The sequence below is a fragment of the Podarcis liolepis genome (assembly GCF_965112155.1).
Source record: "Podarcis liolepis genome assembly, chromosome: 6".
NCBI lineage: Eukaryota > Metazoa > Chordata > Lepidosauria > Squamata > Lacertidae > Podarcis > Podarcis liolepis.
The window spans coordinates 9,588,819-9,605,926 of NC_139559.1; the positions used below are offsets into that span (position 1 = coordinate 9,588,819).

Here is a 17,108-nt window from a genome sequence, read left to right on the forward strand (position 1 = left end):
CATTTTTCTTCATTCCCAGATAAGAAACTATAGTAGGGGTACCCAAGGGTGAGATGTACTCCCTCTCATACCAGATTCAGAAAGGAACATCTGAATGAGCTGTGGTTTGTGGAATTAAAAGGGGACTGTTTTCTGCTAGCAGTTTGAAAATCGAAGTGGAAGGATAAACAGAATTGTGAACATAATGGCCATAGCTACAGTAAAATCACAGTATACCGTATTTTTCCATGTATAAGACTAGGCTTTTTTTTTTAAAAAAAGTCAAAAATTAGGGGGAGTCTTATACACGGATAGTGCCAAGGGTGGACTGGTGATTGGTTGTTGCTGCAAAAATAGGGGGCTTCTTATATATGGGGGCGTCTTATAGATGGAAAAATATGGTAGCTTCTATTTATATTCTGTTGGTATAATTCTATTTACTGGAAGGTGTGGGGCAATATACTTTGCCCTCAAACTGCCCTCTTCTCACATTATGTAATGCTTCTTATCTAGGATTTACCTGATACAATTCATATTGGAGGGAGGATCTCACCGAAGACAGTATGGGATTATATTGGCAAACTGAAATCATCTGTGTCAAAGGTACTTTTTAAAAACCCTGTTTGGTAATGGTGAAAGAATTGAACTTTATTTGAAATAATAATTGTGGATGGGATCCAGTGAACTATATAACTAAGTTATTCTACCTAAGGGAGGAGGACACTGCTGGCTTGAATTTATGGTACAGCAGCAACTCTTAATGTTTTTCACACGTCTCTTTTGAAATGTGAAGGAGACTTCTTTTTTAAACATGGCATACAGGCCTATTCATCAAAATAAAAAGATAAAATTGGTCCTACCCATACCCACCTGCACCCCAGCAGCAGTTTGGATTCTTGTCAGTAATTTGCACCTGAAATTCTTTAAGATAAGCAAAATACAAGAATGGCTTTTCCTGCTGGCTGTTACTTCCCTTCCACATACTCTCACCACTTCTTCCCTGCCCCAACCGGTTCTGTGTTAGTAACATTTCAATTTCCAGCACAGCATAAATTATCACTGACTTCCTATGAGCCATCAGAGTCAGTATCCTTACTAGATCTAACCCTAAAAGTGTTTTAATAAAAAAAATTCAGCAACCTTAAATAATGTAGAGTAAAATTATATTGATAATTTTACATAATCTTTGCTTATTTGATGGCAGTGAAATAAGGCATTTTTTAAAGCTGCACCATCTTTTGGATCACCAATATAACTCCATATTTACTGCTGCAGACCCTGTAATGAGTGTCTGAGGCCCTTCTTCAGGTGCTCCTCCAAGAGAGGTCCAGTTAAGTGGCCACACAAGAGTGGGCCCTTTCTGCAGTGGCTCCCTGGTTTGTGGAATGCTATCCCCAGCAAGGCTAACCTGGTGCCTTCATTACATATCTTTAAGTGCCAGGCAAAAACATTCCTCTTTTCCCAGGCCTTTGGCTAATTATACAATTTATGGCTTTTAAAACTGTATGTGGGAGGGGGGTGTTATTGCTTCCGTTTGTTATTATGGTATGTATTTTTGTAAACTACCTTGTGATCCTTAGATGAAGAACGGTATAGAAATTGAATAAGAATAATTCTGAATTACTTCAAAAGTGAAGTGCATTGATGCCATGTTGCCCTCACTTGCTATTTATTTAGCAATAGGTTGGTGTTTTTCCTTTATATTTTTGTATTATAGGAACTATGTTTGATCCGCTTCCATCCTGCGACAGAAGAAGAGGTGCCTTCCTACATTTCTCTGTACTCCTATTTTAGCAGTCGTGGCCGATTTGGTGTTGTTGCTAATAACAACAGACATGTCAAGGACCTCTATTTGATTCCTCTCAGTGCAAAGGATCCTATTCCATCCAAACTTTTACCCTTTGAGGGACCAGGTAAGCAATGAATTGTAGGAAACCCAAATACTTCTGCCCTTCTATGTTACAACTATAAATACCATACCAGACATCATTCATAACACACACTTCAGCTGGATAAATGTAGAAAGGAAAAGTACCATATACCGGTCGATTGCAGTATGTCCCTGGTTGATCGCGGGATCATGGCCCCCCCCCCCCAAAGCTCAACAACTTTGATGCTTTCCCAACTAAAGCTCAGCAACTCTGGTCAATCCAATGGGTAGCTCACTGCCATTTTTTAATAGATCGCAGCCTATTGGAAGTTGGACGTGCCTGCTATATACAAATCATAGTTTGGGAAATTGGGGGACATAACTACAAGAACTTTGATCTTTTAAAAAGGCACAGGGAGGTTAGTTAAGTTGGTACGCAACATGACATGCTCCAAATGAGCAGAAGTGGTCAGCATCTTTGAACAGAAGCAAACACAGAAAGCCCACGGAACATCACTGACGTTGAAAGGTAAGATGGTCATTTGCAGACTATATTATAGGTGTGCTTGAACTCCTACAATCAAAAGCTCACAAGATCTCAAGATTTCAGCACTGAGTTCGCCCAGTGGTGTGAGGAATGTCCCAAGGAACTCAAGCTTTCATAGCTGAAAGAGACACACACATAAATAAGCTGTAGTTACACACTAGTCCATCTGCTGTCTTGACACTGATAGATTCATTGCCCCAGGGAAGAGAACCACAGTCTCTGTCTTATTTCTAGAGGGAATGCTGTTTTTCTATCTAAAACAGATTTTAATCAAACAGATACTGCATACTAATTAGTCAGAACTGATTAGAAATAAGGTATGGTTTATTTCAATAGTATATTCCTGAGCTTCTGCACTCTTAAGAGGTCACCCTGCTATTTATGTATGTTGTCCTTCTGAATAAATAACCACACAATACTGCACATATGCTTGTAAGGAAATTCTCTTCGGCTCCAGGATAAATCACAAGAAATTTCCATTTTGACTGGAAGAAAAGACTTTCATCCAGTTTCTTTAGTTTGTGGCAAACAAACTGGGTAGAGGAGAGAAAATTGAGGTTTTCTCCTTTTAGTATCTAAAGTAGTATTTCTTGTAACTTTGAATCTTGAACTTCAGCCCCTTTCCATTTGTGTATATTGCTGAGGATTCTCTGGAAAAGTCTATGGCACATACTCATTTTACAGGCCTGTTAGGCATAGCTGTCAGCCTGTTGGAACTGAGATTACAACTTAGAAGTTGTAACAAATCTGACACTTCCCCACAACTGGGCATTTCATGGTTTGGTTATGGCAAACTAACTTCCTTGAAACCGTACCAGTCATTTAAGGAACTCCGCATAAGCTTTTGATAAACCCAAGCATCCCTAGAGCACCGTCTGAAAACCATACTAACATAGGGCACACTCTAAAATCCTATAAACAAAGAACCTTATTTCAAACCACTTGAATCTGAAAAAAGAACCACAATTTCAAAATATGGACTGCCTGAACCAATTTTTTCAGATTCCACGTTGCTCTTGATTCTGAAGGCCTAGTTAAATGTTCAGGGGAAGAGAAGTCTTCTAATAGGGTTGTGACAACTCAGAAAGCATGTGAAATTTGTTTGAAAGCACCCCCATCATAATCCTCCTTGATGACAGCATGCACATACTTCTACCAGCAGGTTTTTTAAAAAAAATAATAATAGAGGACACAGTCCAAATCATAATTTCCTGTGTGTTTTTTGAGGTGAGTCATATACATGAAACCTATTAGAACCTTTTCGGATAAGTTGTCTCAGTTCTCAGTATACGCGGACATGTACGGGGAGAGGTATAAAATCTGCTATCCATATATTTTAATGAAATTTACTGCTCTTATTACATGATCTTAATAAAATGTATTTTGTGCAAAGTGGTCATTGTCTCTTTCAATTCAGATGTTTTAGTGGCTGTAACCATGTATTGGACTCGGTCTAGTTAGTAGAATAAGTCTTATTTTATACTGACACCTGCTAGGCATGTTATTCACACACATAGTTGAGACATATATTCTGTATCACAGGATCAATTCTGGGTTTCAGACTGTTGCTTTACCAGGCTGGGACAAAATATTTTAACAAAACAAATATCCTAAAGTATTTCGGTATTAGTTGGTATCAGTTATTCAGTAGCGCTTGCTCTGATATGTTTGAGATAGAGACTAGAATATGCTTGACAGTATAATCCTCTACATATCTACTTAGAAGTTAATCCTCTTCAATTTCATAGGATTTACCTAGGACTAAGTTTGGTTTACAGAGGTTCTAGGTGAAATGGTTGTGACATACCTAGTGGTGATCATAAATAGTTGAGCTGGAGTACATCATGTGAATTCCTCTTCTGTGCCTGGACCATTAGATGACTGTGCTGCATGGCAGACTTCTGTTCTACAAGAAGTCACTTCAGCTGAAGTCACAACCAAGAAAGAAAAAGAAAACATAATTTGTACTGGAACTGAAACATGTTAATGTCACTAAACTTTAGGAGTTAAAAGTTGTAATTAGTTAAATCATTCTGTGTTTGGTGAAATAAGCTTCATTGCTACCTGCTTTTTCTTCTCAATTAGTAATGGGGAATGGAAATATGGGAAATGGATCAGAATGGCTGTCCCAGCCCCCACTCCCCGCAAGGAAATCTGCAGTGATATTGTTCCAACCTACATGAATTATCACAGCTCCTCCATCATCAGTCCCATGTGTGTGATTCACATACCTGACACTGCAAAGCAGTAGAATATCCAAGAAGCACTTGGTCTCTTATCTGACTGTTTCTTTTCCTACACTGACTAATGCAGGGCAGGGGAGGTGGGATAACCTAGGTGGATCCTTCAAGAATATGGCCCCATGCAATTGCCACAATTGCAACAAGCATGCCTTCTTGGAATCAGGTTCTATTCACTAAAAACCTTTTCAGCACTTGCAGACATTTATGCTGAAACTTGATGAAGATTTTCTATTTTGTTCCACAGACCATTTTGACTTACATATTTTCAAACACTGCCAGTGTCTCTTTCCCCCCAAGGAAGTTAGCATGTTCTCAAATCTACAAATGAAATCAATGAGTGGTGGAATCGGGAGTGGATATCTGCAGAACTCATCTCCATACACTATTGAAGCTTGGTGTTTCTTTCAGCAAAAGCTTAATATTTTAGTCAATAGGTATTCCCTAGCCCAAAGCTAGAAGAATATTAAAAGAAGAATATTGAGTATCTTGGTAATTGGAAGGAAGATCTTCGCAGTGAAAAAGCACCACTTGTACCTTTGATGCATTATTTATAATACAGTACTATGTGCAGTCCGGATCATCAACATGAGACTCTCAGGTGCACATGTGCCTACAAGAGCCTTTCCTGCTTCTCGAATTAAGACTTGAAGAAAGCATTCAATTCTAGTCAACAAAATAGGGTCCTGTGCATGTTTGGCTGTTCATTCCCTCTCTCTCTCGTGTGTGTATTCCCCACAACTTTTCCAATATGCACATTGCTCACTGGTCCAAAATGATTGGTGACTCCAAAGAGAAGCAATATTTACAGGGCACCACACCCTTCCCACAGCCTTTTTTTTTTTTTTTTACTGAAATTCATTTTCTGCTTTACTCAAAAGCAACCATAATAATCATACTGCTTACTAGATAGCCGGCGCTTGTTGGTCAGGCTGAGCACAACTAACAATGAGGGATTGTGTAAACCAGTCTTAGTACTGCTGCCAATTCCAGTTATGGATAAGGGACATTAGGGTGGATGCTCGAGTTGTGAACGTGATTCGTGCGGGAGGCACATTCGCAACCTGCAGCGCGGGTCACGATTCAGCACTTCTGCACATGCGCAAAGTGCGATTTAGTGCTTCACATGCACAAGCACCGAAACCCGGAAGTAACCCGTTCTGGTACTTCTCGGTTCGGCGCGGTGCGCAACCTGAAAACACACAGCCTGAAGCGTCTATAACCCAAGGTATGACTGTATTGAGGTTCAGGTAAAGAAGGCTGTAAAAAAGATCACTGAAGTAGCCCTACAGCTGCTTAATGAGCAGCACTGGTTTGCACCTACAGTGGTGACAAATCTGTTATGAAAACTTACTTTATAAAAATTATTGGTTTTCTGTCAAGAAATAAGCATTCAGGGCTTTTTAAAAGTTTATGGGAGTGATGACATGAATGTCTTAATTTCTTAGAAACAGTAAGCCTCCATATACTTACCTGAATTCATAATACGGGCAGCAGCAACTAGACAGGAATTGATAAGTTTCCCTTAGGGGTCATATTTTTAATATAGTTTACATTCTTTCCTCTGATTCATATTCAGATCAAACTAGGAATATAGTTTACAGTAAAAAATACTAGTGGGTTTTTTTTAAGGACTAGCTTTTTTAAAAAATAATATTTTTAACCTTCATCCAGAAACAAATGTTGGGACACACTTTCATTTTTTTAACTAGGCTCTTATAAGAACCTAAGATGAACCTGCTGAATCAGGCCATTGGCCCATCTAGACCAGCATCATGTTCTCAATGGGGCCGACCAAATGCCTGTGGGATGCCTGCAAATTAGACCATGAGCACAACAGGACTGTGCCCACCTTGGATCCCCAGGAACTGGTATTTAGAGCCATAATGCCTCTGACTGGAGGTTGAATAGAGCCACTGAGGCATGTAGCAGCCATTGATAAACTTTAATAAATAAATAGGCTTACATGGTTGCTCATTATGCCTCCACAAAGAGTATAGTCTCTTTGTCACATTATCCCCAATAGTCATTGCTTGTAACCTGGCTTGCTTCATGTTTCCATTATCCACAGAGGCTAAACAGCCACACAGAAGCTGCTTTCTTAAGTAGTGGTTTTAAATTTTATAGGGATTGTATTTATAAGCTGGTTTATAAAACATTTCTGCCCACCCTTTCTAAATTAACTAGGTTAGTTACTTATAACCAGTTATTTAATACTTCTTAGCTGTGCACAAGAGATTGTAGTTAACTAATGCAAAATCATTTTTATTTCCATGTAACTTCTCACCTACATCCCCATTGGTTTTAAAACTGGGTTGGCCACCTTGAGGGCAATATAAGTATATATAGTTTGAACCCAGTAAGCCTAGCTCAACACTACACAACACTTTTGAATGCCAGCATTACAGTAGAACTGCTCAGAGTGTCAAAAAAGTGATGGAAGGAGAAAACACAGCTTGACAGAAGTGTAGATGGATTGTTCTGAGAACACCAAAGTTTATGTGGAGTACCACAGATCTTTGTAAGATTAATAGGCAAAAGCTGATCAAATTGTCCATGAAAGATTAGGCACAATTCTCTGCATGGTCACTCAGAAGTGTGCCCAGTGAGTTCAATGGGAATTACTTCCAGGTAATGGTGTAAAGGACTGGAAGATAAATTAATCAGAACAGTTAAAGGGATGCAATTGACAGCTTCCTTTGGAATTACAAACTAATTTTTTTAAAGGTCAGAATAAACATTTTTCACAACCATGTTTTTTTTTAATGTGGAGTTATTAGTAATGATCATTCTACATTTATTCTTTGCTGCTCTAAAACATTTTGTCTTCTAAAAGTACTTTACTATTTCATGCAATACATTCGTTAAGTCATTGGTTTTTATCCTTATTCAGCAGACTTTCTGAACACATGCTACGTTTTAAACAGCCAAACAATTTATACTTTTCAACTGAAATGCCAACTTCCTTCATTTTAAGAGAAACAAAGTGAAGTTTTTTTCCTATTAAATATATTTAGGGCAACTTAAGTTAATAAACATGATCAGTGTTAAGATCAAAATCTTAAAAAGTAATAGTAATGGAAATGATTAGTACTTCAGCTTTACTTAAAGATCACACACAAAAGAGAATTGAACACAACCAACTAAAAAGAGAAAATTAAAATAATGTATTGATTGTCAAAATGTAGAGTAGTAGCCACTCCAGTAATTATTACTTTAGTGATTGAGGCACCTGATGGGCTAAATTACTGGGATTGCTAGATGAAAGTATTGGATATAATGCAGAGCTAAGGTATAAAAAGACTACAAATTTGGAAATAATGCATCAGTTGAATATTGTACTTGCCCTTATCTTCCTCCAAATGATAATACATTTAATGCAAATTGGAAATAAAATTATTCTCAGAAGATGAGATCCTTCATCCTCATTACTTAGCACTCTTCTAATAAATTGAAATGGACTACTTAATATTTGATCTGTTTTACTGTAACCTATTAGGGTGTGAGCTATCATGACATTTAACTATTCTTAAGACTATATTATTCATATACTCTTAACTATATTCCTGAACGTTTGCACAGGTGGGCAGAATGGACAGGAAAATTGGAGTTGAGGAAAGAAAAAGCAATGCATTATCAGACTCATCTACATGACTGTCCAGTTCTTAGGGCTGGAAACTCTGTTGTATGTATAGTAATGTAAAACTTAAGCACAACCTTATGAAACAGAACAACAGTGGTTTCCAGGGGCTTTATTGTTACTTGTTTTCCATATATAATAGTATGAATGGTAAAAGCCTAGGTGTGTGTATATTCTATTTGTTGACCTAGTGATACTAACCTTGTAAGATTAAATCGCTATTGAAACATTTAACTAAACTGGAAATTGCTGGATCTCTCTCTCAGCAGTCTATTCCATAATTACCTCTGTTCCATTTCTCCTTTGAGTAATTCTATATCTCCCCCAGTCATTATGCAGTGCTTTGTTAACCATCAATATGACTTGCTGAAAGTAGGACTGGCAAAACTGGTGGTAGTGGTGGTGGTAATGAAACAACAACACCCTACTCATTTGGCTGTTGATTTGTTAATTATTTGGAAATCATAAAAATGCATAGTTTTCTATTACCCTCTGATAATTTATATAGTTACTTGTGGAATCCTAAATTTGAGGATTCCACAAGTAACTAATAATAATAAGAGCCACTCTTTATTAAGGATCTAATCAGTCTCTGAAAGGTTAATTGGTTAAAAAATACAGCAGCCAAATTACTGGGATTCCATTTAGAACTCATCATACCCTAATTCAGGGTCTCATGCTAGTGTTTAAAGCCCTAAACTACGTCCCAGTGTCTAAAACACCTTATTTCCTACAGATCCTCTTGGGTGTTAAGATCAGCAGAGAGGGCCCTCTTGGTAGTTATGCCACCCTGGGTGGTGATGGCCTGGGAGAGGGCACTATGCGGCAGCTGCTAAGTTATATAATTCCTTCTCCACAGAGATGCATTCAGCACCTTTTAAAAATGCAGTTTCTGGTGCATGATGAAGACACACCTCTTTACCCTGGCCTTTGACACCTGAGATACATATTTTTGGTTCCCACCCTATTATTTTGATTGCATTTGTTTTAAATTGATATTAATATTGTGCATTACATTGCTGTAACCTGGCATGTGACCTTGTGGGATGGATGATAAATTAATAATGCTCACCTGGGAGTAAGTACCATTGGACTTAATGGGACTTGGTTGTGGGTAGGCATAGGACTGTACTGCAAGGGTTGTGCTTTGTAGATAAGTGACATGCTCCATGGAGGAACATCATAGGCATCATGTACATAGGCAGAGAAGTTCAACTGGCTACCTCCTTGCTGTCCTTTGGACAGCAGGTGAAGTCATTCTTATTCTAACAGGCTTTTTGGTACTGACTGTTTTTAAGGAAAGGGCTGGTGCCATGAATTAAATAGTTTCCCCCTCCCCTAAGTTTTTAGCTGTTTCTTTTTTATCTGTAAGCAGCCTTGAGTATCTGTCTGGGGTAAAGTTAGGATGATGATAACAACAACATCATCATCAAGTGACAATTATCCGTTTTACTACATAAAAGCATATATTGGTTTCTCAGTAATATTGAGAAGAAAATACAGTTTTTGACTTAGTTATAGTCTGATAGTTACTTTAATGTGCTGTTTTCCACTAATTATTATTACATTCATTAAGTAGAGTATGCATAGTGTTCTGTAACATTTTTCACATTGTTTGTTACAAATCTTAGCAATGACTGATTTCAAGCTTAATTTTTTTTAAAAAAATCTTACATGAAATCTTGTTTTGTCTTACAGGTCTTGAATCAGCACGTCCAAACTTAATTCTTGGATTAGTAATTTGTCAGAAAACTAAGCGACCTGCAGCTGTACTGGAAACTGAAAAGATGGAAGAAAAGAAAAGCAGGATTCAGTTGCAGGAAGAAACTGAAGTATCTGCATACCCTAAAGGCAATATGGCTTCTCAGCAAGAGAAAAAACCTTCAAAATTCTCTCTCTATACTGGAGAAACAACTGTCAGTACAACACCACCTGGATCTCCTCCACCTCCACCCCCAGAGCCAACTTCTGTGTTAAAAATATTGTCATCAATTAAATCTGGAAGCTCAGCCACTGTTGCACAATCAAGTGCTTCTGTGTTGGGAATTAACACAGCTACTGCATCTTCTACTGCTTCCTCATCTTCAAAATCAGCCACACCACTTGATCACATCCTGCAAACTCTTTTCGGGAAAAAGAAATCTTTTGATCCTGTTTCCAAGGATTCTGAAGGTGCTCAGACTGAAATGCAAACTGTTGGTGAGGAAGGATTACCAGCAGCTCCCATACTTGATCCCATTGTGCAGCAATTTGGACAAATGTCGAAAGACAAAGCTATAGAAGAGGAGGAAGATGACAGGCCTTATGATCCTGAGGAAGAGTATGCTCCACAGAAAGCTTTTGAAATGCAAAGTTCTGAAAGTGGTCTTGAAAAAAGATGTGAAACTTCAGAGCAAGAAGATGAAGCCTATGATCCAGAAGATGAAACTATCTTAGAAGAGGCAAAGGTTACTGTTGATGATTTGCCTAATAAAATGTTTTCGGAATCTAAAAGCCACTCCTTGACAGCATCATCTTCATTTGTGCCCGATGTATCTGCTCCACCATCTTTGGTAGAGCAACAGAAAATGTTAGAAGAATTAAACAAACAAATAGAAGAACAGAAAAGACAGCTGGAAGAACAAGAAGAAGCCCTCAGGCAACAACGAGCAGCTGTTGGTGTATCAATGGCTCATTTTTCAGTTTCTGATGCTTTGATGTCACCACCTCCAAAATCATCTCTAGCAAAAAATGAGCTATTCCAACATGAAAAACAAACTACTGAAAAATCTGAATTGCCTACATCCACAAGTCAAACTCAATTGTTAAATCAGGGAAGTGATCCTAGACAAAGTAGAGATCCCAGACAAGCTAGAAGGATTCTAACAGAGTGTAATGAAAGTGCTGACTCTAATGTAAAGCAGCATGTTATAGAATCGCCTACAGTACAAATTCCTCCACCCAGCTATGCAGGTCCATTGCAAACTGCACTTGACAAAGCAGATAAAACACTGATTTCTGCCCCTCATCCTAGTCATAAAGATACATGGGTTACTAGTGAAAAAGCTTCTGTTGTGTCTGAACAAGATGTGCCCACTATCATCCCTGAAAATGCCCCACAGGTTCACCAGGAAACTGTAAATAAACCAGCTTCTATTGAAACATCTACAACTGCACCTGTTCGTAAAGTACTGCTACCCACCCCTGTCAATCCATGTTTCCTCCCTACTTTCTCTTCACCTAACAGTGTTCAGTCTATAGCTTGGTCAAATGAATCTCAAGAGAAAAATGTTCCAGGGGTAGCAAGGGATTCTTTCCCAAGCCCAGTGTTCCCATCTCAGGAGAAAGCTCCTGGTCATTTTGAAACAGAAAGAGGTCCATCACATTATGAAGACCAAAGAAATCCACAGCCTTGCCACTTTTATGAACAAATGGAGTCACCCACAATTAAAAATGATGAAGAAAGAGGTGGGCCCCCATTTTCTTCTCTTGGACACAAAAGCGGTCCTCCATTAATGAGTGGTGCTCCAGATTTCCATGGACAGAGGGGTCTACCACAACAGTTTACTGAAGGGCATAATCCTCTACCAAATAATGATGGACAAAGAGGGCCTCCACCCAACAGGTTTGGAGCCCCAAGAGCACCTATCCCTTCCTTATTTTCTGCACAACATGGACCACCACCACCACATTTTGGTGATAATAGGGGCCCTTCACAATCATTTCCTGATGGGCCAAGAGAAATTGCACCTTCTCAATTTGAAGAACATAGGGAACCTCACATGGAACACAGGGATTCCCAATATGCAGATCCCCAATATCATGAGATGAGTGGTGGTCCTGGACAATTTGAAGGACCTGAGCCTCCGCAGTTTATGGGAAATAGAGGACCTTCACCCTTTCCTTACGGGAACCCAAGAAGGCCTCCACCAAATCAATTTAAAGGTCAAAGAGGAGGCCCTTCACCTCAGTTTGGAGGGCCAAGAGGTCCATCACCTAACCATTTTGGTGGTTCAAGAGGTCCTCCTCCAAATCAATTTGAAGGACAAAGAGGACCTGCTCCAAGTCACATGCCAGGACCAAGAGGACTTCTACCACCACCGTTTGAAGAACGGAGAGGGAGCCCACCACCCAGGTTTCCAAATCAGAGAGGTCCAGCACCACATCAGTTTGGAGGACCAAGGAAACCTGCACCTGGTCTATTTCCAGAAAAAAATGAACCTCCCCCAAATAGACATAACTTTCCAGGACAATCTCAGCAAGGTATGAAGCCAAGCCCCAGACCACTCTTGGATCTTCCAAGTCATCCACCTCAGCACAGGAAAGAGATGTGGGATGAAACTGGACCACCTGCCTCTCATCCTAATACTTCAGGGCAGGGTTCTGAGACAGAAGCACAGTGGTCAGCATCTGATTTTCGAGATGGCCGAAGTAATGACTATAGAGCTCAGACTTTTGAAGGGAGACAAAGAGAGAGATTTGAGGGAGGTAATAAGGAAAAAATACTAGAGCAGTCTGATCAGTCAGATAATCGATCAAATAGAGTAACGGATGATAGACGACGAGATCGTGACCACAACTGGGCTTGGGAAAGGGACCGTGGCAGAAACTGGAATAGGGGGAGAGAAAGGGAATGGGAGAGACATAAAGAAAAAGACTGGGATAAAAACAGAGAGAGAAACTATAACAAAGACAGGGATAGAGATTCAGAACGGGGGAAAGACTGGGAAAGAACCAGAGAGAGAGCCAGAACCAGAGATGGAGATACTTACCGAAGACGAGACAGATCAAGAAGCAGAGACCGTGATTATGACAGATTCAGGGACAGAGAACGAGCTCGAAGTAGAGACAGAGAAAGGGATAGAGAAAGAGATAGAGACCGTGACAAAGACAGAGCAAGAGATCGCAAGGACCGGAGTAAAAGTAAGGAGTGCGATAAGGACTCTAAGCAAGAAACACAAACTGGTGGTCAAAGGGCATCACATGCAGAAGCTTCTTCCGCTAAGCAGACATAGAAACAATAATTCTTCAATAATGAGCCACATGAGGAAGAAAAACATGACTCTTTATTACTTGTACATATTGTATATTCTGATCGTTAGGCATAGTTTGGTAAAACCTGTTTCACAAATGAGATTTTGGATTGTAAATGCATATATTCATATATTAAGCAGGTACATGCTGGACTTGCTACATTTTGTTCGCCTCCTCCCTCTATAAGATATGTAAGGCACAATCCTTTCCCGCATGGGCACAGTGCCTGAGTACTGTTTTCCCCTAGCCTTGGACCATTGCACTGCCTGCTTAGACCAGGGGTCTGGGACCAGGGGATCCAATATTCCATCCACACAGAAAAAACTAATGCCTATAGCATTACAGTTCTAAAATGTTGCTTTTTTCCTACTTACTTTGTCTTTAAATTTCCATTTACAGAAGTAAAAATGGGAACTCTCTTCAATGAGCACATTGCTTTTTATGGATGTAAAGTTATGTTTTCCACTAACTTGAAATGTAATTTTATGAAGATTTAAACAATATCTTAGAAGCCATACCATTACATCTTAAATATATAGTATTTTGGTGTTTCAGTACAGTAGTTCCTACATTCAGGAGAGCCCAACATTTCTGTCCTGAGCTAATTAGGGCAGGATTTTGTGTATTTAAAGAAAGATTGCTGGGGAGCAGTATTTCTAGCAGCTGGCAGAGTATTTGAATAATAAACATTAAGCTTCTAGGTTCATTATCTTCCTTTTTACATGAGGGCATTTTGAGTTAGATTTCAACTAAGACAAAAAAATGCCTAAGTAACCATATTTCCTGTTTAGTTTAAGGTTTTTAATGTTGAATTTGTACAAAAAGTGTAATTGATTAAAAATTAATGACACCTCTATACAAAGCAACTAAACTTTTAAAACATACTTATTGGAAAACATTTTTTAAATGGTTCAAATGACTGACTGAAAAGAGAGTAGTTTGCAGATCTAATCCTTTGTGCAGAATAAATATGGATAATTTAAGTTTGACTTTTCCAGTGCTTAAAGGAAAATATTTGGACAAGTTGTGTTAAGTACCTTTGAGTCTTACTAATAACAACGGGAGACATTTAAGTATGTAATAATTGCCCCATTGAAATATGTGGAGCTTAAAAGTGCTTAAATTAGGCTAGAATACATCCTCAGTCCTGTTCTTGCCACACTCATGGCTATCTTGATAACATTGGAAATAAATATTTGTGTAAAAAATGGAGTAGTAAAACTGATACTAACAAATCTGCTTTAAAGAGGAGAGCTTTTCACTGTGAAATAATGCAGTATACTATTACTTTTCCTGTATCTTTCAAGTTCATAATTCAAAAGAATGCATGGGGGGAAATCCTACCAGTTTTACTGAATTTATGCACTTATAGTTGAGCAGTTACTTTGATATTTTTATAAACATTTTGCAAATGTAAAAATAGATTCGTAACATTGGCATTTTCAGATCTGCATTTCAAGTAGCACTACTCCTATAAATAAATCACTACAGATTTACACTTTATATTGGTACATCTTACACTTTAAACATCAAGGACAAACTGATTTAAACAATGACCTGTATGCAAAACTCTTTTGCAAAAATATTAAAAAGAAAGAGGTAGTGTAGAACATAAATATCTACTATGATGTAATTTTTCTATTCAAAATGTTTCTAACTTAGATATATATGAAAGTATGCAAAATCAAGTGTTTGTTTAGGTTTATTTGAAAGGGGTTTCTGTAAATTGTATTTTATATTTCAGAATATATCACTGTACATTAAATGTGGAACTTCATAGGTTTTTGTTACTGTAAGTCAAATAAACATCTAAAGAAAGCCGTTGTATCAAAATTTTCATAGGAACTGATAGCAGAATCTGCCACATTAATCCAAATACACTACTCTAATGCTTCAGTTTCTTTGGATGGTTGATTGCAGAACAGGGTATCTCTATTTTGAGAAGATGCAAGAGGAATGGGTAGTTGACTTTGCAACCACTAGATGGCTCTTCAGCCAGAGATCACTTAGTAAAACGAGGAATACATCACTCAAATAGTTCAACAACAACAACAAAGTATGGTCATTTGGTTGGCTGTTGGCCAAACAGCCCTGTGACATGATGCTCAGTGCTCTGTCTGCATGTCAGTACAGCAGTCATGCCTCTCAGTACTACACTGAACCCAGGTCTTCCCTTGCACTCATGCAGCAATTGATGCAACCCCCAGTGCTCTTTATTGGAAAGATGTCATTTCTCTACAAAACTGTAGCCATAAAGTATATTTGAGAATGATCAAGGTACTTCAAACACTCACAAAACAAAATAATAATAAATTCCTTCCAGTAGCACCTTAGAGACCAATTAAGTTTGCTATTGGTATGAACTTTTGTGTGCATGCACACTTCAGATACGCACACGAAAGCTCATACCAATAACAAACTTAGTTGGTCTCTAAGGTGCTACTGGAAGGAATTTGTTTGTTTGTTTGGACTACGGCAGACCAACACGGCTACCTACCTGTAACTCACAAAACAGATACTGTACTAGGAAAGCCTCACCTGGGGGATGGCTGGCATTTGTAAACCTATTATTGAAAGAGGATGTGCGAAATGTACCCCCCCCCCCATGACCATTGTACTTTTACATTAACAATAACTGAAATTTGGTACACACATGAGCTGTATGCAGAGCTCCAAGTTTAGGCTGAATTTATGTTGAAGGGAATGGGATTACACCACTCATCCTGTCCCTTGAATGTACATGTTCAGTGCAGAAGCTAAAGGGGTGTCCTTCCTGTATTACCGTGTGTGTGTGTGTGTGTGTAAATGGGGAGTTTACTTTGGTGAGTCAAATCTTGGCACACAAAAATCTAGATTCCAGTATTCCAGCACAGTGTAAGCCAAACCCTATGGAATATTGCTCTGAATATCTCAGCACATGGTTAAATTGGGCTGGGAAGTGGAGGAGGTGCACCACTGCCTGCCAATAATAATGACAGTTTTTAGAGCAAAGTTGGGACACATTGGTATATGATATGGATCTTTGATTACAGAATGCAAGCTAAAAGAATTCAATGGTTTCAAGAGTCCCTAAAGTCTGCTCAGAACTGCTGCAGTGATAAAGGAGTCTAAATACTTCAAACAATTCGTCCTGTACTTTTACTCCAGATCTGAGCACCCTCATTTATATAGCCAGAACAACAGCTGTGCAAAGAGGCAGAGTATGTAGAATGCTGATAGGCTGTTGAGAGGGGGAAATTGAAAATAAGTGGGAGGGCAAAGGAGATGGGAGTGGCTGGAAAAAACGGCATGGTTGAATACCATAGGTCAGGGGTCAGCAAACTTTTTCAGCAGGGGGCCGGTCCACTGTCCCTCAGACCTTGTGGCGAGCTGGACTATATGGGGGGGGGGAGAACGAATTCCTATTCCCCACAAATAACCCAGAGATGCATTTTAAATAAAAGGTCACATTCTACTCATGTAAAAACATGCTGATTCCCAGACCATCCGTGGGCTGGATTTAGAAGGTGATGCCCCTGGGATCCCATGGCATAGGTGCCAACTCCCTGGGTGCCCGAGCACCCACAAATTTTGGTGCCAGGGCCATGCACGCCACATGGCACCCATGGTCTCGGGGCCAAGCTGCCACTCCTGTAAGATACGCATGTTCTTCTGTGATAGATTTCATTTTGTTTTCTTGCACAAAAGAGCGATGAAACACAGCTGACTTACAGGAATTGGCTCTTATTTAGTAGAAGGGGAATGTAGGATTAAAAAAGGCAGCAGGGCTGTTTCACATACAGTGGTACCTCAGATTACATAGGCTTCAGGTTACAAACT

General features: G+C 39.0%; 1 protein-coding gene and 1 long non-coding RNA gene across 12 annotated transcripts in view; one reads left to right on the forward strand and one right to left on the reverse strand.

Moving 5' to 3' along the window:
* Positions 1-15,107, forward strand: part of DIDO1 (death inducer-obliterator 1) — a 67,433-nt gene extending 52,326 nt beyond the window's left edge. For 8 of the 11 annotated variants that reach the window (XM_083507305.1, XM_083507303.1, XM_083507296.1 and 5 more), the window contains 3 exons: positions 493-582; positions 1,697-1,892; positions 9,975-15,107. In XM_083507305.1, the coding sequence (XP_083363431.1) occupies positions 493-582; positions 1,697-1,892; positions 9,975-13,270 (3,582 nt within the window). In that variant the 3' untranslated portion in view covers positions 13,271-15,107. Of the gene's footprint in view, positions 1-492; positions 583-1,696; positions 3,789-9,974 lie in introns of those variants that run through there. The other 3 variants (XM_083507297.1, XM_083507306.1, XM_083507298.1) reach the window with 2 other exon arrangements.
* LOC310708904 overlaps positions 1-17,108 on the reverse strand; it is a 53,003-nt gene that overhangs the window by 34,227 nt on the left and 1,668 nt on the right. The window contains exons 2-4 of the long non-coding RNA XR_014527188.1: positions 9,951-10,055; positions 4,204-4,321; positions 2,442-2,514 (exon numbers count right to left, since the gene is read on the reverse strand). This is a non-coding gene — a long non-coding RNA (uncharacterized lncRNA). The remainder of the gene's footprint in view (positions 1-2,441; positions 2,515-4,203; positions 4,322-9,950; positions 10,056-17,108) is intronic.